The 24,847-nt window shown below is 36.4% G+C and overlaps 1 protein-coding gene and 1 pseudogene across 12 annotated transcripts in view; one reads left to right on the top strand and one right to left on the bottom strand.

The window, feature by feature from the left end:
- Positions 1-24,847, top strand: part of Trip12 (thyroid hormone receptor interactor 12) — a 125,186-nt gene that overhangs the window by 49,654 nt on the left and 50,685 nt on the right. For all 12 annotated transcript variants that reach the window (XM_013351653.2, XM_026786084.1, XM_013351650.2 and 9 more), the window contains 5 exons: positions 2,686-2,791; positions 7,056-7,192; positions 11,757-11,840; positions 12,884-12,979; positions 23,112-23,260. In XM_013351653.2, the coding sequence (XP_013207107.1) occupies positions 2,686-2,791; positions 7,056-7,192; positions 11,757-11,840; positions 12,884-12,979; positions 23,112-23,260 (572 nt within the window). The remainder of the gene's footprint in view (positions 1-2,685; positions 2,792-7,055; positions 7,193-11,756; positions 11,841-12,883; positions 12,980-23,111; positions 23,261-24,847) is intronic.
- LOC101989213 lies at positions 16,724-19,441 on the bottom strand (annotated as a pseudogene).

The following is a 24,847-nucleotide window of genomic DNA, read 5'->3' on the forward strand; positions in this document are numbered from 1 at the left end:
GAACTCACAGAGATCCGCCTGCCTCTGCCTCCCGAGTGCTGGGATTAAAGGCGTGCGCCACCACCGCCCGGCGTGGTTTTTTTTTTTTCATGCACGTGCAAATACTTTTTCTGTTTTTTGTGGCACTAGGCATTTTTCTTTTTTCTTTCCTTTCTTTTGGGAGGGGCCCGATGAGACAGGGTTTCTCTGTGTAACAGCCCTGGCTTTGTAGACTAGGCTGACCTGGAACTCAGAGATTCACCTATCACTGACTCTCAAGTGCTGGAAATGGTGTATACCATCATTGCTCTGCAGGCTTTTCTTCTTTCTGCTACTGTCTATTACCACTATCACTATCATGTTATATAGAAAGATATACACATAACATGACATAACATTATAGTATCCTTATCTGTTGTGGTTTTTTTTTTTTTTTTAAACGTTTTTTGTGTTTGGTTTTTCAAGACAATGTTTCTCTGTGTAGACCTGGCTGTCCTAGAACTCACTTACGTAGAAAGGGCTGGATTTAAACTCAGAGATCAGTCTGCCTCTGCCTTCCTTAATCACAGATTAAAGGTGTACACCACCACCTCCTGGCTCTTAACAGATTTTTAAGTGATTTATTGTAAGTGAAAATTGTTTTGTTTTTTTTTCCTGTGTATATTTTCCTTCGATCTTGAGTGCTTTTGGTTGCTTGAGACAGAACTTTGTGTAACTCAGACTAGGTTTGAAGTTACTGTGTTGTGAAGGTAATATTGAAATAAATTTCTCTCTCTTCTCTGAGATAGAGAGATTCATGCAACCCAGGCTAATCTTGAACATAATCCTCCCATTTCCAACCCCAAGTGTAAAATTTATAGCATGTTGTCTAAGTGGCTGGATTTTTTTTTAAATATTGACTAAATATGTTGTCAGTTTTATTGCAGTATGCACTTCTATTGTGTCTCTTGTGACCAAATTGTATGTCAAGACAAAGGCTTAGTAGAGTAGAATGCACAGGTGTGTGATTACATCAAGAAATTGGGTTGAAAATTAACCTAAAACCAAATGGAGATTTCAAGAATTCTTAAGCTAGTCTTTATTTATTAATTACATTATAATGCTCTGATTCTTTTCCATTTATTTTAAATGTCTATTCTTTCAAAGGTTATATACTCCCTGAATGTTTAGTTTATAGTAAGCGTTACTCTGGCCATTGGATTTGTCTTCAGAGTCTGATTTTGTTTGAAGACTCATTCATCAATTTTCCCGATTATATAAAGATGATCTCTACTTGAATGAGCAGCAGTTTTAATTTAATAAAAAAGATGGAGATACCTAATATGCCATTTAAAAAAATTATCTATATGTTTGAGTGTATTTAAGTGTGCAAGGAGTGTAGAGCATGGTCTGTGGAGGTTTGAAGAGGCCTACCTACATCTGGAGATAGAGGTGGTTGCCTTCTGTGTGTGAGTGCTGGAAACTGAATCTGGATTGCTAGCAAGAACAGTAAGCTTTCTTAATTGCTGAGTCATCTCTCATGTCCCATAGATATCTTGAATTATTTTTTTTTTTCAATTCATTCTCTCCCAGTCCCCTTCTTGGCGCTTTAAGAACTCAAAATTACTAGGCCAGGTAGTGGTAGTTCACTTTAATCTCAGCAGTGGGAGACAAAGCAAGCATCAGACCAGGGAGACAAAGCAAGCATCAGACCAGCTAGGGCTACATAATGACTTCTGTCTTTGTTCCCCTCCCCCACCCTGTAGCAAATTTTCACCTTAAAAAGATATGTCCAAAACTTAAAACTTAATGGAAAAATAGAAGTAATTGAGACCAAACACATACTTGTGCTCTGAAAAGTTTGCATTCATTTAACATGGTTGGTCCAGTAGTATTCAGAGTATTGACTTTGGAGTCTTTTCACTGTTGAAGTTGTTTCATTGAATAGAGCCTACTGCCCAGTATACTGTCTGTCATTCATGGTACCATTGTTTATGGTGAAGAGGAGGGTATAAGTGTAGATGCTGTCATGGCTTCTTCATTTAAAAATAACAAGCTTTTGATTGTTAGAACTTTAGTAGCAACTATCACTATAAGAGCATTAGGTAGCTTTCAGAATAACTGTAAAGTTGCTGGGTTGATTTCTTCCTAATTATGTTCAAAAAATTGGTCATTTCACTAAACTTTAGTTTCAGGTTCATGGCATAAATGAAATAATGAAATACTGTCTTGCATACTGTGTTTTTTTTTCATTAGTCTTATGTAAAGTAGCCAAAATAGATCAAGGGGTAGTGTAAAATTAATGAGAGAGAATTTTTTTCTTTCTTTTTTCTTTTCCTTCCTTATTTATTTATTTGGTTTTTCAAGGCAGGATTTCTCTGTGTAACAGCCCTAGCTGTCCTGAAACTAGTTCTGTAGACCAGGCTGGCTTCGAACTCAAAGATTAGCTTGCCTCTGCCTCCTGAGTGCTGGGATTAAAGGCATGTGGCACCACCACCCAGTTAAATGGAATTCTTTAAGTCCAGAGTATACACCAGGGAAATCTCAGGAGCTAGAGGGTAGAGAACCTGAGAAAGGCAGGACTGCTACTGTGAGACTTGTGTTGAGTGATTGGACTGACCCTAAAAGATCACGGAAAGAGCTGGTAGGTTTTTTAAAAAGCATGGATTTTCTGAACACCTGATTCATGATAACTTAGAAAATCCAACTTTTCTATTTCTCATGTAGGTTTAAGAAAGTCTACCAAGAAGCGCAGTGAGTCCCCACCTGCTGAGCTCCCCAGTTTGAGGAGGAGCACACGTCAAAAGACCACGGGCTCCTGTGCTAGTACCAGGTAATTTAAATTTTTGAGCTTACAGTTTTTACCTTCTTTTGCTCTAGTGTTTCAACTTTGTTTCAGTTTTTCTGTACATCTTAAAATTGCCAACTAATTTTTTCTTCCCTTACTCCAAATTGTCTCATTTCCTCCTTCCGTTTCCTTCCATTGTTGTGATAGGGTCTTGGTTGTGACCAAGGTAACCTGTGACTTAATATTTCCTTGCTTCAGTCTCTTAAGTTATGGTCTCACAGGAGTATGCTACCACACCCAGCTCAGTAATATATAGAATGTAATTTACATATTAAATAAAAGTAATGGAATAATTGAACAACTTTATGCAAAATTTTTAAAAGTTAATTCTGTTTTTCTAGATAGGTGTTTATTTATTTTTTTAAATTGTGTGTGTGTGTATATCCCTGGCTGTCTTGGAACTTGCTCTGTAAGCCAGGGTGGCCTCAAACTCAGAGATCCACCTTCCTCTGGAGTGCTGGGATTAATGGCATGTGCCACCATGCCTGTCCAAAAAAACAGCCAAACAAAAATAAACACAAAGAAAAAGCAATCAATAGCAACTACAAAAACCAGTTTTTTTCTAAGTGAGTCAGTGCAGGAAACACGTTCAGTCATTCTAGTCATGTCTAATTCCTATTGCAATAATTGTCAACAGAACTAAAGTGAAAACTCAGCCAAGTGTGGTTGGGCTGAGAATCCTCTAGCACTTGAAGGAAGAGGCAAATAGATCTCTGAGTTTGAAGCCTGATTGGTCTACATAGCTAGTTCCAGGGCAGCAAGGGCTGCATAGTGAGACCTATCCCATAACAAATGAATAAAAAACATCAAAATGAAAGCCCAACTTATAATGCCTCAAAGGAGTTGCACAAGCCATGTTATTTTTTGACACATTTATATTTTTTCTCTTTTGGAAAACACATTTTACAATTATTACCAGTATTTAGACATTAGGTTGAGCTGGATTTAATGTCGCCTCCTGGCACTCTGGTGGCAAAGGCAAGCAAAATTCTACTAGTTAAAGGCAAACCTGGTCTATGTAGTAAAATCCAGGCCAGCCAAGACTATAGAGTGAAATGCTGGCTGGGGAAAAAAAATGCACAGTTCTACAAGTAGATTTCCAGTGACCCTCTTTTGTGCAGATTAGATACGTTTAATGAAAGGTAGACTTTCAGTGTGATGTGATTGAACCGAAAGCGTGCGTGCTTTAATGGCTGTATCACTAGGTGTGGTGACACACACCTTGGTTTTTTGTTTTTTTTTTTTTTTTTAATTTATTTATTTATTGAGGATTTCTGCCTCCTCCCCGCCACCGCCTCCCATTTCCCTCCCCCTCCCCCGATTAAGTCCCTCTCCCTCATCAGCTTGAAGAGCCATCAGGGTTCCCTGACCTGTGGGAAGTCCAAGGACCGCCCACCTCCATCCAGGTTTAGTAAGTTGAGCATCCAAACCGCCCAGGCCCCCCCAAAGCCAGCACGTGCAGTAGGATCAAAAACCCATTGCCCTTGTTCTTGAGTTCTCTGTAGTCCTCATTGCCCGCTATGTTCAGCAAGTCCGGTGAGCTTATAATTTGCAATCCTAGAGAAGCTAAATAAGAAGGTGAATCCAAAGACAAACATATAGGCATCCCCCTGAATATTAACCTTCATCAGGCGATGAAAGGAGACAGAGACAGAGACCCAAATTGGAGCACCGGACAGAAATTTCAAGGTCCAAATCAGGAGCAGAAGGAGGGGGAGCACGAGCAAGGAACTCAGGACCGTGAGGGGTACACCCACATTCTGAGACAATGGGGATGTTCTTTCGGGAATTCACCAAGGCCAGCTGGCCTGAGTCTGAAAAAGCATGGCACACACCTTGTTTTTAATCCCAGCACTTGGGAGGCAGAGGCAGGCGGATCTCTGTGAGTTCGAGGCCAGCCTGTTCTACAGAGTTCCAGGACAGTCGCCGGAGCTGTTAAACAGAGAAATTCTTTCTTGACATTCTCCCTCCCCCAACACACACACATACACACACACACACACACACACACCACACCACACCACACCACACCACACCACACCACACATCAAAAAAAAAATCCTACCCTTGCCAAAATAAGAGGAGAGAGAACAATTTTGAACAATTGTGCATACTAGGAACTTTGAGAGAAGGTCTCACTATGTAACACTGACTGGGATTAAATGTACATGCCAAATAAAGTTTTATTTTAGAGCCAAATACCAATTTTTGCCTCTTTCTTTCTTTCTTTCTTTCTTTCTTTCTTTCTTTCTTTCTTTCTTTCTTTCTTTCTTTCTTTCTTTCTTTCTAAGTTTATTTTTTTCAGATCCTATTTTTTTGTAGCTTTGGAGCCTCTCCTTGAACTAGCTCTTGTGGTCCAGGCTGGCCTGGAATTCACAGAGATCTACCAGCCTCTGCCTCTGAGTGCTGGGATTAAAGGCGCGTGCCACCACCACCCGGAACGATCTTCCTCTTTTAAATGTAGTTTCTTCTAGAAAATGCAGTAAAAATAGTAATGGGTCACTGATTTTTAGGCTGACTTATTTCTGTTCAGATTTAAGTAGGCAGTCAAATTTTTGAATGGCATTTGGTTATTTCCTAAGACTCAGTTTTGATCAGCTTTCAGTGTTTAATGATGACATGAGGAGAGAATTTGACTTTTTTTCTTTAAATGAGACAGGTTCTCTCTATGTAGCCCTGGGGGTACTGGAATTCACTGTGTAGTCCAGGCTGGCCTCAAACCCAAAGATTTCTCTGAGCTCTGGGATTAAAGATTTGTGCCACAGTACCCAAATAGAATATGAAATCTTCATAGCCTGAGAAAAAAAAACTTTCTGTTTTCTGTCCTCCACACACATTTTTTCCATATTGCTTTTAAAGTATCTAGAACTAGTGTAACTGACTGCATTTGAGGTTTCTTATTAATACCTTTGAGGGCTTGTGAGAAAATAATTCTGAGTTCTACAGAGCTTTATTCACATTTTGTGCCAAATTTTCAACATTCTAAAAAAATGAAAAAAATCATTTTCTAAAATAATCTTTATGTTTATTAATAATGTGGAGGTGCTTTTAGGGGTCAAAGGTGACTGATCTTCTTGAGCTGGAGTTACAGGCAATTGTGAGCTTTCCTGTGTGGATTCTGGGAGCTCAGAATTGACTTGTGATCACCTAGAAGAGATATATACTCCCTTAACTGTACAACTCTGCAGTACTCCTTCTACCTTTCAGTCTTACCAAAGGGTTATAGTTTGAATTTGCTGCATGTGAAGTCAGATAGATTATTTAGTGTTGTTATTTTCTTTTTCTTTCATTGCACCCTTTTGTTACACATGGCCTTGTGATCAGTGCATGTAAAATTTCAGTATATGTGGTCATGTTGTGCACAAGCCGTCTAGCATACTTGCATTAAACAGTCTTGGTCTACAATCTTTTATGAATTTTTAAGATTTTTTATTTTTTATGCCTTATTGACCTAGTGAGCTTGTGGGCTTCTTTCAGAGAAACAGTCTTTGAGCAACATCTTGTATATACAGAGTGTTTTGCCTAGAGCATTGTGAAAATTACATGTTGAATGTATTTAAATCTTATTTGCAGCTTGATACTAAGTTAGGTTTGAATGATTTCTTTACTTTTGAAGCAAAGATTAGTTAAGCCCACTCCTGTTTAGAGTTGGCTAAAAATAAACTCAGTTACTCAGGTTAATTGAAAGCTTCATTCTCATGCTCATTGAACCAGTTCTCTTTGTGTTACTCGACACTATCAGGTTGCACTTACAGTCTGTCCTTAAAACTGACTTTCTCAAAGTCATATGTGGTGTTCATAAGTATTAAACCCCTAACAGTTTTGTGTTGTTAAGATATTTGATTTAAATGATTTAGGTAGTCTGGTATAAGAGTATGGGCATGATCTCTGATCTTTTGATCCTACTATTTTTGCTGTCATTCTGTAAGCCATTGTCTATGTTTGGAAGTGAGTTTGTATTTTAAATGTGTAGATTTTTTTTTTCCCGTCCTCCAGGAAGATCCACTTTTCCATTTAGCTGGAAGTGTTTAAAATCATTTCTGTCTGTAAAGATGACAATAGCTCCAGTAACAAAAGCTTGGAAGAATTTCAGAAATACAAAGTCTCAGTGATTTTTTTTCGATAACAGTTTTTATTTAAAAGGGAGAAGAAACTGGCTTTGTGCTGTGTGAATTTGAGCTTTGCATTGTCTATACATTGCTCCTTGTGCCTTGGTAATGCTAACTGTGATGACATTTTTCTGTCGCAGTCGGCGAGGCTCTGGCCTGGGCAAGAGAGGAGCAGCTGAGGCTCGGCGGCAAGAGAAAATGGCAGACCCAGAAAGCAACCAGGAGACAGTAAATTCCTCAGCTGCCCGGACAGATGAAGCTCCCCAAGGAGCAGCAGGTAGACAGACGGGCACTTCTTAGTTCTGAGACATTTTTTTTTTGTCTTAAAAATTTATTTCTGGATGAATTTTTTCAATTTATAAGTAAGATAAAGGAGGGAACAGAATTACCATAGATGTTACCATGAAATATTTCCCCCGCCCAATTTTGTTGTACATAATAAATTGGGTGTTTTGATTAGTAGGTTCATTGTTAAAATTTAATTATCATCCAGTTCATACATTTACTAGATACATTCAGAGGGCTTTATACGAAGGTGTAAATTTTCCATTTAAGGTTTTTATATATGGATCAATATATATGATGAGTTGACTAACAATTGCTTTAGTGAATTTAATATTATAATAATAATGTAAGAATGTATTTTAAATTGTTTTGTAAGCATATGACTCTTAACTTAGCATTTTGTAAGCCCTTAAAAATTAATTTTGTTCTGAAGATACTATAATAGTATTTAGATTTCTATGGGCTTTTACATTTTTTTCTTTATAATCTTTGGGTGTCACCCCCCTCCCAAGGAAAAAAATTCATTTTTTTAGCTTTAAGTATCTGTTACCATTACCATAATTATGGTAAGTGAAATTTAAAACCTAGTGTATAACTGCTCTTTCAAAACAGAATTAACACTGTAATTTTTCATTTATGAATGTGTATGTATTTCTACAACGGTGCTACATCTAATTTAGTTGCAAAGCATATACAGACTTTTTGACAAAGCTTTTATGTAGTGTGATTTGCTATTAGAATATACGGTAGTTTTGTTTTTGCCTGTGGTTGGTAATAAATTAGATTGCTGGAAGGGTCTGGTTACTCATGGTTATTGTACTCTGCTTAGCTAGGCTTAATTTGAAGTCATTGCTGTATCTAAATTAAGAAGAATTATACAGTGAATTTGTAGCATCTCTTCTATTGGGGATTAAATTTTAAAGATTCCCCTCTGTTTTTCTAACTAGTTATTGGTAAATATTTGCAAGAATACAAGCTATATCACTTGCAGGCTCATTCAGGCTGTTGATAATAACAGGGCCTCTCCTTTTCAGTGTTGAACATCACTTCCTATCCTCTCGTTATTTATTTCAAGTCAGAATATTAAAGTATAAGGTCAGTCATCAAATGAGTGACAGAAATAAGATTTCTGAATTCATTGTTAGAGTTTACTGTTAAAGTAATTTTAATTGTAACACCTGTTCACTCTGCATTTGTGGCTTTAAACATTCCTCCATATAATCCCATTGACTATTCAAAACAACCTGCTGAGGTGTGAGTTCTGTTTCTGTCATTTATAAATGAGGGGAAAACTGAGGCACACATTGGTTAAGCTTTCCCAGAGTTCTAAGCTAAGATTTATGACGCTTCAATCCAGGTCATAGAAACAAAGTACAGCTGTGTTCGCTCCCTAGGGGTTAGAAGAGTTTAATTTACGTGTATACATTTCAAGGCTAGAAAGGGTAGATTTGGTCTTTGATACATTATCTAAGAGGGTAAATGCTTCAAGTGACTGTAGTGTGTTTGTCATTTACATTTGAAATCACTGTGATAGAGGGCGCCCCCCTCTCTTTTTTTTTTTTTTGATGAAATGTTCACATGGATGTTTACTGCTGTTAGAGTAGCATTGAGTTTAGTAATTTCTTTATGCATAGCAGAAATTCCTCTGGCTTGAGGTAAAATACTTCTGGGAAAATCTACTTTAGTTTTTCTATGTATAAAATACAAACCAAAATTAGCATAGAGGACACATTTGGGGTGATTTGAACTACTTTTTGATGTCTTTTGAACAGTGGTTCTGTAGTTGGCAAGGGAAAATAGGCAGTGTCCTGGTATTCACTTTTTATATCAAGACTTCATAACTTCAAGAAATGGTCAGGGTCATATCCTAGAAAGCTAAGACAGGATCTCTACCTGGCTCTCTGCTTATGTCCGGTTTTTATTTTCCTCTAGTCTGTCATTGATGCCTTAAGACAGGAAACCTCCCTCCTTCACTAAATAGAGTGGTTGAGTGTTTTATATTGTGGTGCTTTTGGTTTTATTTTGTTTTGAAATTAAAACTAGATAAAGATTAACAGTCCTATACACAACAAAAGTTAGGTAGGTTCTCACTATGTACTTCTGACTGGCCTGGTGTCACTCTGGCTCTCAACACACAGAACTTGCCTTGTTTCCTCTTCTAAGTGCAGGGATTAAAGGTGTAAGCTACCATACCCCTGCACGCAGTTTATTTTCTTTTTTTCTTCTCTGATTTTTTTTGAGACAGGGTTTCTCTTTTTAACAGCCCTAGTTGTCCTGGAATTAGAGCAGGCTTGTCTTGAACTTACAAAGATCCTCCTGCCTCTGGTTCCTGAGTGCTAGAATTAAGGCCTGCACCACCACCACCATTTTTAATGCCTTCTCTTTCTGATTACTTTGGTTATGAATAAAGTTTTTGGGCTTTTTGAGTTAACAGGTTTTTTTTTAAAGCTATTTTTAATTAAATTAGCTTAAAGGCTAGATTAATCTGAATGCTTAATTTTGTACAACAGTATGTAAAGGGAACTTCACATCATTGGGCAATTGTGTCAGAGTTGGAAAGAGCTACCAAGGTCTGGGGGGAACTCAGTGACTAAGAACTGTTGCTGCAGAAGCAGGAAAGTATGAGTTGAGATTCCTTAGTACCTCTTAAAAAGCTGGACTTGTGTTTACAGTATTGTAACCCCAGTGTTGGCCTAGGCCAGCATATAGAGACACTGTTTCAAGAGTAAGCCTGGTACCCATACATAGATGGACAAACTTGATGTCTTCCCTTGGCTTCTACACACTAAGGGATGGCAAAAACTTCAGTTTCTTCATTTTGAATGATAGCAAATTTGTCACTATTGGCAACTTAACCTTTTGAAAAAGAAAAATACCTATCCTTTTTATAGAGTGGTTTTGGGAGGAGGAAGGTCACACTATTAGAGTTCCACTGTAATAGAATCCTTTTGGCCGATTACTATTATTGAGAATTAGACCTGTCTGACTTATATTAGTCAGGCCAAGTTTTTTTGTCACTAAACAGGGCTCCTAATTATGTTTCAAAAGTTGCATTTCTTAGTTAACATCTTTGTCGAAATGTAGTTTGCTGTGTTTATTATGAAATTTATTAGAACTAGAGATATCTTTTAATGATTGTAGATTCTTCGACATTTTATGTTTAATTTTGCTTGCTTTCCCATGCTTAAAAAAAGCCACTTGAACAGACTGGGTCTTAATTAGTACCTAAAATATTATTACTTGTTGATAGGGCTTGGTACAATGGTAAAATTTCCAGCTAAGGGATATGTTTTAGAAGTATAGTTTAGAGTGTAGGAGTGAAGCCTGGCTCTCTGGGTTCTAACCTGATTACTAGGTGACATGAGCAGTTGAAGTCATGAAGCTTAATTTTTTCCTGTGCATGAAGAATATTGGTTGTTGACAATTCAGCATATATGTGTATTAATGCTTCCTCATAAGTAGCCTTATATGGTGCAGTTAGTTTAGTCTTTTTATCTTCTGTGTTAATCTTAGAGGCTTTAACTTTAACTATAAAAATGTTAACATTGGGATTGTAATTGGAAAACGGCAGCAAGACAGTTCATAAAAAATGCATACAGCTATGTTTCTATCAGTTATATTAACAAATAACTAATGAACCAGATTTGGCCTATGCGCCACTGTTTGTTCCCTTTTTTTCTAAATTATATTTAAGAATTAAAGAGTCCGGTGAAGTTAAAGAATACAATATGTAAAGAAACATTTTCTAAAATTGTTGACTGGCACATTGTCTTCTTTTACTTTTTAATGGGGTCTTGTGGTTTGTGTGTGTGTGTGTGTCCTTTTTGCTGGTGATGTCCTACTCAGAAGAAATCCCAAATTTATGTCAGTCATAAACCTCTGTTTTTGCCTTGCATTCTGTCAATGTCCAGTAAGTAGGCTGATGGTATTGTTAATGATGTAGTCATACGTAGACCAAACCTATTTTTGAAACTGTGTGTGTCTCAGCATATACTTAGTGATTTAGCAGACTACTAGTTTCTCTAAGAGTTATAATATCTGCTGCTGTTATTAACTTAAACTGGTTTTGTTTTTTATTTGGTTCATATATATTGTGTAGTAGAAGTCTTCATTCTACTTTAATTTTTGGCATCTTTCCGCTTTTTCATAACTTCATTGCAATTCTTTGCACTTACGTATAAATTGTAATGTATGTCTTTAGTAGTTCATTCCCAAAGGAAGAGTGTATATAATCTCTTGTAATTAGAGAAAACAGATAAATGATTATTTACACTTCTGAACTATAATTTAGAGCCTGACTTGATTAATGAACGGCAGAGGAATTCAGGAGAAAGCTGTTTCAGGGGCTTGAAGGTTTCAAAGTTTATGATTATGTTTATAAAAGTAGCTGAGCTCTCTTTTTGCTCCTAAATTTTATGGAAGGGATTGTAGAATGGCTGAGTGTGTAGGAAGACACATTTAATTTATTATAGTCTGTAAACTTTGGTTTTTCTTTAAGGTAAGCCAGACATAAGAGATTAAATACTCCTCCTAATCCTTACCTCCCTCTCCCCAAGCCTCTAGTTCTGTTGCAGGGGCTGTTGGCATGACCACCTCTGGGGAGAGTGAATCGGATGATTCTGAGATGGGACGATTACAAGGTAAAGAGAGCTATTGAGTGTGCAAGAAATGATTATCACAGGCTGCAGATCCTCCTATTCTTGACTTGAATCAGTTCATATATATTCTCCTGAATGTTGTCTAGCAGTTCTAGGTATACCTGCTCCTCTGGAGGAAAAAAAATGTACTTCATGACAACGTGGTATTTTGAGTTTGGAAATGACCTGTCTGCGTCTTCGTTTTTACTGTTTAACCAAGCAAAAGCCTCATTTTTTTTTAAAAAAGTTAATTCACATGATTACATGTGTAATTGGCTTTAGCAATACATTTACAAAGCACCTCAATATGTTGTTACTCTATGGTATCTAACACCATAAATCTAATAGCATGGGCTTTCCCCAAGTCCCATGTTTTTTTGTAAACTCTAGTTTTTATTTTTTATTCTTTTTTTTATTTTTGTTAATGTTCTCAGAGCCTTTAAAATACAATGTTGTATTGTATGTACTCCATGTTTGAATAGGTGAGTTTGTACTTAAATCTCAGATGATGGATTTTCAATAGATTTTCAATATAAGACTTAAAAGAGATATGATATGTCAGCTTCACATTGCTTTACAGTTCCTGAGAGATAACAAGTTTTTATAATTTCTTCTGTGGTCCTACTTACAAACATAGCTTTTCTTTGTTAATTGGTAAAAATGATTTTCATGGGTTTGGACAGGTTTACCAAAATCTCTCTGGGAAGTAATGTTTATGGAAAAACGAGGCAAGGGCTCTTTTTATGTATGACTTTACCTAAAATACTTAATTTACCTCATGGTTTCTTACATAGTTTTGGTCAGGATATGTTTTAACTTCTCCCTAAAACTTGAATATATTTGAAGATGTCATGGGGTTCTTTAATTTGTAGTAACTAAATTTGTTTATGTCTGAGGTTTTAGAAATTTAACTTAGTTTCTCTTAAAATTCAGATTGGAAAGTAACATCGGGATATGTGAGATGAATCACTTTCTTGACATTTTTAGATAAGAGCAATTTTTTAAATCAACTCAACTACTCCCCTGCCTTTTTTTTTTTTCTTTAGCCCTGTTAGAGGCCAGGGGTCTTCCTCCTCACCTGTTTGGTCCTCTTGGTCCTCGGATGTCACAGCTTTTCCATAGAACAATTGGAAGCGGAGCTAGTAAGTGAATACTTTAAAACGTTTCCTCCCTCAATTGAAGTCTCTGAATAATTAGTTAAATGTTACTCTTATTGGTTACTTGTTGATACAATAATTTAAAATCTTTTCAATTTCCTTCTGTACTTTTGTTTTTGACTGCTCAATTGGAATCACAAAAATAATCCAGATTTTTATTGAAAAAAATACTTTTCTAACTGTAGGAAAGAATCATAGATAGTTATGTCATCTGATTACATATTTTCAGTTTATTTTTTATCTGAAGCTTTATAAAATTTACCCCATAAGACAGTGTTAACACGAACCTGAAAGGAACAATTTCTCAGCAACATTACTTCTCACCAGACATAACAGTGACTATAGTCTTGATTTATAATGGAAAGTCCTGTTGTATAGTTAAAAGTCCAGTTAAAATCCTTTTTGACTTAACATTTGGTTAATTTTTTTATAACTTTATAGTCAGCTTATTAATTGACTAATAAATATCCTTAAGTATTTGAAGTTTTAAAAATAAAATTAAGTCTTAACAGGTGGTATTAGTGTGGGTGTGTTTGAATATGTGCTTGATTTGTGTGGGTGCACATGCTAGGACAAGTTGTGAAGGTCTGAAGGCTACTTTAGAGTTGGTCCTCTCTAACTTTGTATAGGTTTAAGGATGGACCCCATCAGGCTCATGTACCAAGCATCTTTGTTTTCTAAGCCTTATTTTCTAGTTAAAATATTGCATTATAAGCTGGGCCTAATTCTAGCACTGGGGAGACAGAAGCAGGCAGATTTCTGAGTGAGTTCGAGGCCAACCTGGTCTACAAAGTAAAGTACCAGAATAGCCAAGGCAACACAGAGAAATCCTGTCTTAACCAAAAAATGAAAACAAAAAACATTTTTTGCATTATGTGTAATTTTTATGCCTGAATATTCCTTCTGTTGTGCCCTCCCCGCCAAACCAACAAAAATCAGCGGGCTAGAGAGACAACTTGGAGGTCGAGAGCATTGACTGTTCTTCTGGAGCACCCAAGTTCAATTCCCAGCACCCACACGGTAGCTTACAACTGTCTCTATCTCCAAGATCTGGCATTCTCACACAGACATACATGCAGGCAAAACAACCAAACAGCACAACTCATTTCTGACTTTTATTAAATAGAAAACTTAAAAGCAATTGTGTTTTTGTTTGCCTACATCCCAGGTGGCATATTCTGCCACAAAGTTCTCTTTTTGAGAGTTTTGTGAGTTATACAATATAGCCCAGGCTTAATTATAACTGAGTCCTTGGGTCTCCCATGTATTGGGATTATGGGTAGAGACTACCATACCTGTCTTCTTGAACTCTTGAATATTTATTTAATAGTATTTACTGGATGCTGGTATTATACTAATCATAAATATATTTAAGCAGAATTGTTTTCTAAATGGCCTTCTACCTCGGACACAAATAATACAATATGTTAAAAATGCAGAGAGTAGTATCCATACAGTGAAAAAACAAAAAACATAGTAAGGATGTAGGCCAGTTAGGAAGGAAGAGAGGTTGTTTGATTAGAGAAACTTCAGAGACATGAGGATTTTATAGATATATAAATGTAATTAGAAACTAGCAGTGCATAGATCCCACAGAAAGAATGTGCATTGCGTGAGATGTGGGCCTGAGTTTGCATATTTAAGAAACAAACCAGCAACAGGAAACTGGACAGTGATAAATGGTAAACCCAAGAGGTACATACATCTACCAAGTCACAGAGTACCCTGGTAGGGCAGCCACAAGGTTGAGTGACGGGAAGTGGCATGAGATAATAAACACAACTCAGACCCAAGTTGAAACTTAATAGTCTTCAGTAATTACTGCTTCATGCATATCGTCTGCCATTCCTTTCTCACTAAAAACATCTGTATATTCTTTAACGTAAGCTAATAATAAGCAGGCATAGTTTAAAATGTTGATTATGTTTAAGAAATATTGCTGTTCTCAAAAATTAAAAGCTTTGTTTAGTATGATCCATACATTGCAGTCAGTTTATGCTTTTTTGTTTTTCTAAAATTATTTTGCCATTTCATTAAGTTGAAGATTGGAAAGTTGGGTCGGGGCCTTATAAATTTGACATTGAAATTCCTTATCTAGCTGGTTGAGATGATGTACAATTATGGGTGAGTTATTTGCTTGCATTATCTCTGCCCTCTTTGCATATTTGGTGCCCACTGAGTCCAGGAGAGGACATCAGATATTCTAGAAATAGTTAGAGATGGTTGTGAGCCACCATGAGGGTGTTGGGAATTGAACCTGGGTTCTCTGGAATATAAGTCATTGCTGTTAACCACTGAGCCATCTCTAGCTCTGTATAGATTTAAAGATTTATTTGTGGTGTGTATGTCAACTGTCCATTTGTGTGTTCTTGTGTGTCTGTATGCATATGTGTGGAGGAGCCCTCACAGTCTAACAAAGGGAGATGAATTCTCTAGAGCTGTTGTTACAGGCAATTGTGAGCTGCCTGGTGTGGATGCTGAGAACTAAACTTGGGCCCGCTCAGTGATCAATGATAACTCCTATCTGCTGATCCATTTCTCCAGTCCTTATCCTTATTCTTAACCCATATTCTTCCTTGTGTTTGAACTAAATTCCAGATATTACATAATTAGAACCTTTCGTTACTTAGGTTTTTTTTTTTTAACACAAATACACATTTACTGCTCTTACATTTATTCCTCAATGGTATCTAACATTAAATTTCTTTTGTTTAAAAGTTTATTTCTTATAAATTGCTAGTTCTTGTGTCTATTTCAGATTTGTGATTGTTTTAAAATTACTTTGATTTTAGGATTCTGTTTTGCCTGACTGCATGTTTGTGTGTATATGCACAATGTACATGCAGTGTCTTCAGAAATCTCAAGAGAGTGACATAATCACTAAAACTGTAGTTAATCTCCTTGTGAGCATTAAGAATCCAGTCTATTCTTAAAAGAGCAAGTGTTCTTAATCTCATGTCCCTAGACCTGGATTTGACACTTGTCTACCCCTTTTTTATCTAGTGAAAAATGATTGCTCAAAATGGTAGTATGTTTTTATGCTAAGGATTATAGTACTGTAGACGTGTCCCATGTACTTAATGATCTGAGTTTAATCCTTGCAACCTACATACTGGAAGGAGAGATCTTGTTTTCCTAGGCATACTTTATGCCACACACAAGTAGAATTACATAATTTCTGGTTGTTCCCTGGCAAACTAAACTCAAGTTTTAAAGTAATGATAGTTACAAGATGATAGCATTTAGATCAAATTTCTGAGAAGTATTTAGTAGAAATACATAAAAGAGGACTTTCCCTTTTGATTACATAGGATAGTTGCTACAGGGAAATTGATTTTTCTTATTATTTGCCTAATTTTCAAAATAGTGGTTTTAACATCCTTTTAGGTTATAAAGGATTTTTTTGTTTTCGTGGTGGTTGAAGTTTGTTTTTATTTTTTAATAAGAAAAAAACATTCAGCATCTTGATCAGGCTATAACATTTAGCAATTAACAGCATGGGTGAAAAAAAAAGGTCTACAGTAAAACCCTTTGCTGGAATGCTTTACACTTTCCACAGAACAGAAATACAGTCCTGGAGGGTCCCTCCTCCCCCCCACGAATATTGTCATGTCGTCTTTGTAGCAGTCACTACTGTGCTTGGCTGAGTTCACAATCTGTTGTAACCTGTAGCTTCCCTGTCACTTCTCTGGCTCTCCTCTCCTGCTAAGCTTTGTTTCCTGGCTGTAATTAGAACCTGCTGCTGCTGCTGCTGGAACCACCACAGCCACCTTGGTTCCGTGGTTTAGCAAAGTACTGGCCTCCACCACCATAAGGGCGAGCACTTCTCCTTTTATTGGTCCAAAATTTGAAGACTGATTGTTGTAATTGCCAAAATCATTGTAGCTTCCACCACCTCCAAAATTGCTTCCATCACTATCAAATCCATTAGAGCCATACCCACTGCCACCATGGCTGTCATCGAAGCCACCACGACCACTGAAGTTTCTCCCTCAACCAAAATTGTCATTGCTGCCAAAACCACCTCCACCACCACCACCAAAGTTTCCGGTTCAACTTCGACCTCTTTGGCTGGACGAAGCACTAGCCATCTCCTGCTTGGATAGGGCTTTTCTTATTTCACAGCTGTGCCCATTCACAGTATGGTATTTCTGAATAATCTTGTCCACAGAGTCATGGTCATCAAAGGTGACAAAAGCAAAATCTCTTTTTCCATTGCCTCTGTCAGTCATGACTTCAATCACTTCCATTTTCCCATACTGCTCAAAATAATCTCTCACATGATGTTCTTCCTTGTCTTCTTTAATACCACCAACAAAGATCTTTTTCACGGTTAAGTGGGCACCTGGTCTCTGAGAATCCTCTCTTGACACAGTTCTCTTAGGTTCCACAACTCTTTCATCCACCTTATGGGGTCTTGCATTCATAGCGGCATCCACTCTCTCTACAGTGGCGTGTGTAACAAACCCAAAGCCCCTGGATTGTTTGGTGTTTGGATCTCTCATTATCACACAGCCTGTGAGTGTTCCCCATTGCTCAAAAAAGCCTCCACAGATGTTCTGGCTCCTTGGGTGACTGTGACATAGACATGACCACAGGGAAATGAGAGCCTTCAGCGATGCTTTCTCAGCCGTTTCAATAGGCAGAAAGTTTTTTGTTGTTGTTGGTGGTGGGTTTCTTTTTTTTCTTTTTTCTTTTTTCTTTCTTTCTTTCTTTCTTTCTTTCTTTCTTTCTTTCTTTCTTTCTTTCTTTCTTTCTTTCTTGTCAAACTGGAAATGCATTATTATAACCAGTGAACTTGCACTATTTCCAGATATTTTAGTGATTTTTTTTTTAAACTGGTATTGACTTTGTCCTGTTTGATTATAGGATGTTTTTGAGGGGTTACTTCCTAATCCCTTTGTTTTGTTCTGTTTGTTTCTGTTTTTTTAACAGAATCTCTGTATCATATAGCTTTAGCTGTCCTGGCTATGTAGAGCTGACTGTCCTGAGCATACAGAGAGCCTAAATGCTGAGATTAAAAGTTTGTGCAACCACACCCTTCTACTCTTTAGTTAAAAGAAATATTTTTGAAACAGAGCTTTACTTACCTGTCCTAGGCTAATTTTATAACCCAAGCTGGCCTTGAATTTGGCTCTCTGACCACCATGTGGTTGCTGGGAATTGAACTCAGGTCCTCTGGAAGAGCAGCCTATGTTCTTAACCCCTGAGCCATCTCTCCAGCCCCCTGCTTTATAATCTACGAAAACATGGTTGCTGGATCAAATGGCAGGTGTCCACAGTTATTAGCTACAAATTTCCCACTGTGGGGCTCTACCACCCTGTATTTATCATGTATAACAATAGTATAGTGTTGTATTTGGGGGCTTTTAGAAAACTTAAGGTGAGGACTGTTAACATTTTGATATTCATCTGGTATTATTATTATTATTATTATTATTATTATTATTATTATTATTATTATTATTTGGTTTTTCAAGACAGGGTTTCTCTGTAGCTTTGGAACTACCTTTTGTAGACCAGGCTGGTCTCGAACTCACAGAGATCCGCCTGCCTCTGCCTCCCAAGTGCTGGGATTAAAGGCGTGCGCCACCACCACCCGGCTGGTATTATTTTTAATATATTTTTTCTACTAAATTGTCAGTTGTATGTGTTAATGGTTTCCCTAGAAATAGTTATATATAGCCTTGGTTTAGTATATCTTAATTTAATAATTTGTCATATCAAAAGCAGTATAAGAATGGTAATGGTTTAGTTTCTGGCCTCCTCTGTTACTGTTGTATGAAACATTTCTTATAAATTTGATAACACTTAATTATTGTTTTAGATTCATTATAAAAACTGTTTATTCTTTCCATTGTGCTTAATTTCTGCTTGCATGATTTTCTTTTGGCTGGAGAACTGTATGTTGTGGAAGTAAAGGGTGACCAATAGCAATCTCTTTTTGTTTGAAAAATTATTATGCCTTAAATTTCTAAGGCTATTTTCTCATATAACACCAGCACCCTCCAGTTGCCATAGTTTATCTCCATTAAGTTTTTCTTTTAATTTTTGTTTTCATTTTGTAGCTTTTTTTTTTTTTCCTGTGAGCAGGGCTGTGTGTGTGTTTTAGTTAACATTTCTCAGTGTAGAACTCTGTAGACCAGGCTGGCTTTGAATTTAGAGGTCTGCTTGCCTCTGTCTACCTAGTGCTGGGATTAAATGTGCCACTATACCTAATAACAATGTTTTTTTCTAAAAGTTATCTGCTACAATCTTTTGCTACCTATTTACTTTGTATTGAGTTAATTTGAAATGCTGTGTTTTTCAGTTCTAGGCAGTTCTTTGATTCTTTATTGCAGATTTCTGTTGAAATTCTGTAGTGTCCTTTCCCTTGTTTTCTTTGTTGGTAGTACTGGAGCCATTGAACCTTGTGCATTACACCGATGAGCCATATTCCCAGCCCATTGCTTGTGTTTTTTAGACTATTGTCGCAGTTAACATCCTAGAAGTGTTGATATTTTTCCTCTTTATAATTTAGTCTTGTATTTCCAATTTTTATCAATTAAGCTAGTATTTTTTTAATTTATGTATAAAAGGAACTGAAGAGACTTACCAGGTAACGTCTGCTAGTGATCTTTCCCTCCTTTTCTTCATAAAATATAAAATGTTACAATTCTGCAATATCCTGACTAGGACCAATCTGGCCCCTGCTTGATTTTGCTTTGTTTGTTTAATGTGTGCATTGCAGTTTATGTGGAGGTAAGGGGACAACTGTCAGGAGCCACTTTTCTCACTCCAGTGTAGGATCTACAGACTGAGTTCAGTTGGTCTGTGCCATCTCGGTTACTCCCACTTTCTTTTATGTAGCCTGAGAACTAGGAATGTCTTTATAGTTTTAAGTGCCTGGAAAAAAAATGAAGCATCATATTTTGAGTTGAAAATTAAGTGAATTTCAAATTTTACTTTCCATAAAGTTTTAATGGATCAGAGCCATGTTCATTAGTTTGGTACTGTCTGTGTCTACTTTTGAACTATAATACTACAGTCATAATTGGGATAGCTACAGTGGAGATCATATGACCTCCAAAGCTCCTTATAAAATATATTGGCCTGCCAATTCCTGATCTCCACTGCTTATTGGAATGTTGGTCTGTGGCTATGTGGGAGGTTCCTGAAATCCTTACATGAAAATATAAGGACGTGACTAGTAATTGCAATACTGGGCTTTTCCTTTCCACCTCAGTTGATGTTTAAACTGATACTACAAACTGCTGGTAGCTTAACAAGAACCAAAGCAATACTTCCCATTCTCAAATTTGTCAGTTATAATTTCAGTGCCAGCCTGAATACTTTTATTAAGTGCTGGTGAATTCAGTAATTCCAGTTTTGCTTTATGAAGGCTTTGAAATATGTAAATGAACTCACTTGGTCTTTACTCCTAATTAGTGTTTGTGATCTTTGTAACATAATGAGAAACATTTTTTTTATTTACTTGATTTCAGCATAGGGAGTAAGTAATATCTTTTGTTATTGACATTGAGATGACTTGCAAGATACACAGTAACAGTTTTTATTATTTGTTTTGAGAAAAGACAATTTTAATTCTGAGTATAAGAACTCTTAATATGCACCAAGTTTTGATTAGAAGTACTTTTAGCCTACTTAAACAATGCTATGGGTGGTGATGACTGCTGCTGCTTTTATTCTATTTATTTCCTGGCGGTGGAGTTGAATACATGGCATCATCCTTGCTTGCTGGTCATATGGTCTACAATTGAACCCCTAACTTAATTGTTTATGAATATAAAATGATCCAGTATCCAAAATGTTCTGCTAGTAATTGGATTTCTTCATGCATCAGAGGCACTTAACCAGTTTGGCCATTGTTTTTACTGAAGTCCTCACACAGTTGTTTTGATATAGGGCTTTAGATAATTGTAATCTCACTGATAATGATTATACTTAGGCTTACCAGCCTCAGTGTTTGAGACACCCATTGCATGGCATATTTGCCAGTTTTTCCTCTCTTTTAGGTGATTGTGTTGCTGAGATAAACTTGGTGTACATCATTTCATCCTTTTTAGGTGAAATTAGGAACTACTGGTGATTTCTTTTCATTAGTTACTTTTTTTAAATTATGTATTATTTAAGCACAAATGATATACCTGCCATACTGATACTAATATTTTAGTTTAGAATTTAGAAGTTGTATTATTTTGAACATGTCTGTGCATTTTGTTTTCAGGTAGACTTTTAGTTATTACAAGATAGTAGGCAGCAATTATACAAATTTCAGTTACATATAGTACAGAAAACAAGTATTGCAAAGGTTACTGTTGTGTAATTTTTTTTTGTTTGTTTGTTTGTTTAAAGCTCTTTTTGGCTTTTTGGGGAGTCCAACACCCAGCTCCCAATCAAATCACCCATGGAGGCTTATTCTTAGTGATGAATGCCCAGTCTTAGCTTGGTTTATTTCTAGCCAGCTTTTCTTACCTTAAATTATCCTGTCTACTTTTTGCTTCTGCACTTTTATCTTTCTTTCTTCTATGTATCTTACTCTCTTCTACCCTGTGGCTGACTGGGTGGCTGAGTGACAGTTTCCTGAAGTCCTCTTCTTGGTCTCTCTTTGCTCCTCCCCTTCCTATTGTTTATACTCTCTCTGCAAGCTCTGCTTATCTTTGCTCCTGCCTCGCTGTTCAGCTCTTTATTAGACTATCAGGTGTTTTAAATAGACAAAGAATCATAGCTTCACCGCAGCCTTTAATCCCAGCACTTGGGAGGCAGAGGCAGGCAGATCTCTGTGAGTTTGAGACCAGCCTGGTCTACAAGAGCTAGTTCCAGGACAGGCTCCAAAGCCACAGAGAAACCCTGTCTCGGGGGGGGGGGACACAAACAACACACCTTAAAATAATATTTCCCAATTGGTCACACGTCTTTTTGAGGGTTATGCCACCAGGAAGATCACCTGAACCTTAATTATGGTAAACTACTTTTGACATGAATTTTATATTGATTGAAAGTTATTTTCAGGTATTTTTGTATCCAGTCTTATATATTTTAAAACCTAATGATGCTGAGTTTAAAAGCCTACTGTGCAAATAATAATTTTACTAGCATCTCTGAAGAGACAAAACAGATTTGCAGGTTTTACTCATTTGTTTACCATGTTGAAGATTGATCCCCAGGTCTCACAAATACTAGGGAAGCATTGTAGCACTGAGTTTTTACTTCAAGTATTGATTTTAATTTTGAGTTCTTTCACTGTAACTAATTTGCATAATAGAATCAATGCCTAAAAAATGAACTGGTAGTCAGCACCTGCTAATACAGTTGGAACTACAAAGATTATTTGTCTTGTTTATTATACAGAATATCTCATATCTTCCGAATCATTATTCTGCTTGTCTTAATTTTTGTTTCTTTTCTTTGTTTTCTATTTAATCCTGGTTTGTATATTTAAAGAAGCATGAAATTCCTTTTACACCCAGATACCGTTATTAGGAAATTTTTATTGGACTAAAATTATACTTGCTACATTAATTTTTTTGAAAGTGCAGTTCCTGTTGGTATTTGGTGATGTGAGTTTTGCTGCTAAAAATTAATGAACTTGTTTAAGTTAAGAAAGCATAAACCAAGTAATTGAGGTCATGTTAAGGCTAAGCAGAAACAACAAACAGTTCAGCTCTCCCTTGAGTATAAAGTGGCATAGACTTGGTTTGCTTTCCTTTTCTCTTTTTGCTATTATTATAACATCTGTTTCCAGGAATAGGTATTTATTAAAGTTACGTGTATTATGTCTTTTATTTCTACATGGTTGGACCAACATTTTGTTTTGAAATCTGGTCTCAGTCCAACTGTGCCATCTCCCCAGCTCTTCAATGTTAAAAAGATCAATTTTTTTATATGTTTGTGAGTATTTCTACATGTTTCTATGCACACACGTTTGGATGAATATGTGAGGAGACCAGAAGAATGTTAGATTACCCCTAGAGTTGCAGTTATCAATGATCGTGTACAGCCTGACATTGCTGCTAAAAATAGAGTTGGAGTCTCTGGAAGAATAATATTACTCCTAACTGCTGAACTATTTCTCTAGCTCCAGTGTTTAAAAGTAATGCCTTCTTTTTCCGTGCAGGTTCTAAGGCCCAACAGCTTCTTCAAGGACTACAAGCGAGTGATGAGAGTCAACAGCTTCAGGCAGTCATTGAAATGTGTCAGCTATTGGTCATGGGAAATGAGGAGACATTGGGAGGCTTTCCTGTGAAGAGTGTTGTTCCAGCTTTGGTAAGCATGCTGTTTTTATATTTACTTACTTTGCTTATGAGCTATTTACCCATCTTGAATTCGTAAATATTTTTGTGCCAATTTTTTCTTGAAGTCACTCACTTGATCTTCATTACTTAAATGAGTTTTTCAACCTATCAGTAATGCTTTGTTTTTTCACTGCGAAAAATGTGCTAGGCTTTATTGTTCAATTTCCTTTTTCGTTGGGGAAATAATACTTTGGGTTATCTTTGTGGTGGAGAAAGATTGAGTGTTTATTATTTGTTTATTATTATGCATGGGAAGAATTGTCAAGCCAGGCAGCAATTCATTAATTTTATACAAGTATTAGGCTTATAGCATATTTTGTTACTGAAAATTAAATAAATATTCCTTCTCACATATCCAAGTAGTTGACAAAAATTATGGAGTATGAGATTTTCTCATTTGGTCACATTCTTACATTATGGAAATCTGATAATTCAGGAGTTCTGTGTAAAGGTGTATCATATATAAAGGGCTTCACACAGCCATTACTTAGCACATTCTTTCCTTTTGAAAGGTTTGGTTTGGGCAACTATAAAGCAATTTCTTGCCTTTCTGCTAGCTCAACCTTCAGATTAAATTCTGATCCTCCCAGCGTAACAAAATCTAAAATAATTTGGAAAGAATCTTGATAAAAGGGGGTCTTTGGTCATCTTGTTCTGAGTTCATGTTTTTTTGAATTATCTTGATTACATCAACTTAAATGGGCTCCACCATCCCCTATTAGTACTGAGTAAGGAGTAAGTTTTTCATTACTGCTTCAAGTTTCTGCCTTGTCTTCCTCTGAAATGATAGACTCTGTCCTGTACTTGTTAACTAAAATAGCCTTTCTCCTCTAAGTTACTTTTTAAGGATATTTTATCGTAGCAACAGAAATGAGATTAAAACAATTGACATTTACAAGTAGTTCTTTTTGCTGGGTAATGGTGGCACACGCTTTTAATCCTAGCATTCGGGAGGCAGAGACAGGTGGATCTCTGAGTTTGAGACCAGCTTGATAATATAGAACTAGTTCTATAACAGCCAAGGCTACACAAAGAAACTCGTCTCAAAAAAACGAAAGAACAAAACAGAAAAGCAAAAACAAGTAGTCCCTTTTGGTGTAAGGGAAAGCTTTCATCTTTCAATTAGGAAACTTAGTGTTTTTGTGTTACAAGCATGAAGACCCTTTGAAATTAGATGGGTTTTTCAAGGGACTGATTTAGGTGGTGAATGTGTATAAATGTTTCAGTTTTGAACAGTTTTTTTCTATGAATGTATTTATTTACCAGAGAATTCATGTAATAATCGGGTATTGTGTATCTTTTATTATCAGCAACTATTTGAAGGGTACTTGATACCTGAAATATAGTGCATTTAAAATTTTCAAGTTTTACATTGCTTCCTTTGACCAAAATAGCTGCAATCTCTGTGAAATCTTTTTCTAATGAGAAAATACTATAAATTCTAACTTTTAGACTTACTTATTTGTGAAGTAATTAATTGGTATGCCATTTATTAATTGTAGTCTCTAATGTATCCAATTCTGTTCAAGCCACATTTTAATGTATGCTAATGTATCAT

Source organism: Microtus ochrogaster, linkage group LG4 (genome assembly GCF_000317375.1).
Source record: "Microtus ochrogaster isolate Prairie Vole_2 linkage group LG4, MicOch1.0, whole genome shotgun sequence".
Classification (NCBI taxonomy): domain Eukaryota; kingdom Metazoa; phylum Chordata; class Mammalia; order Rodentia; family Cricetidae; genus Microtus; species Microtus ochrogaster.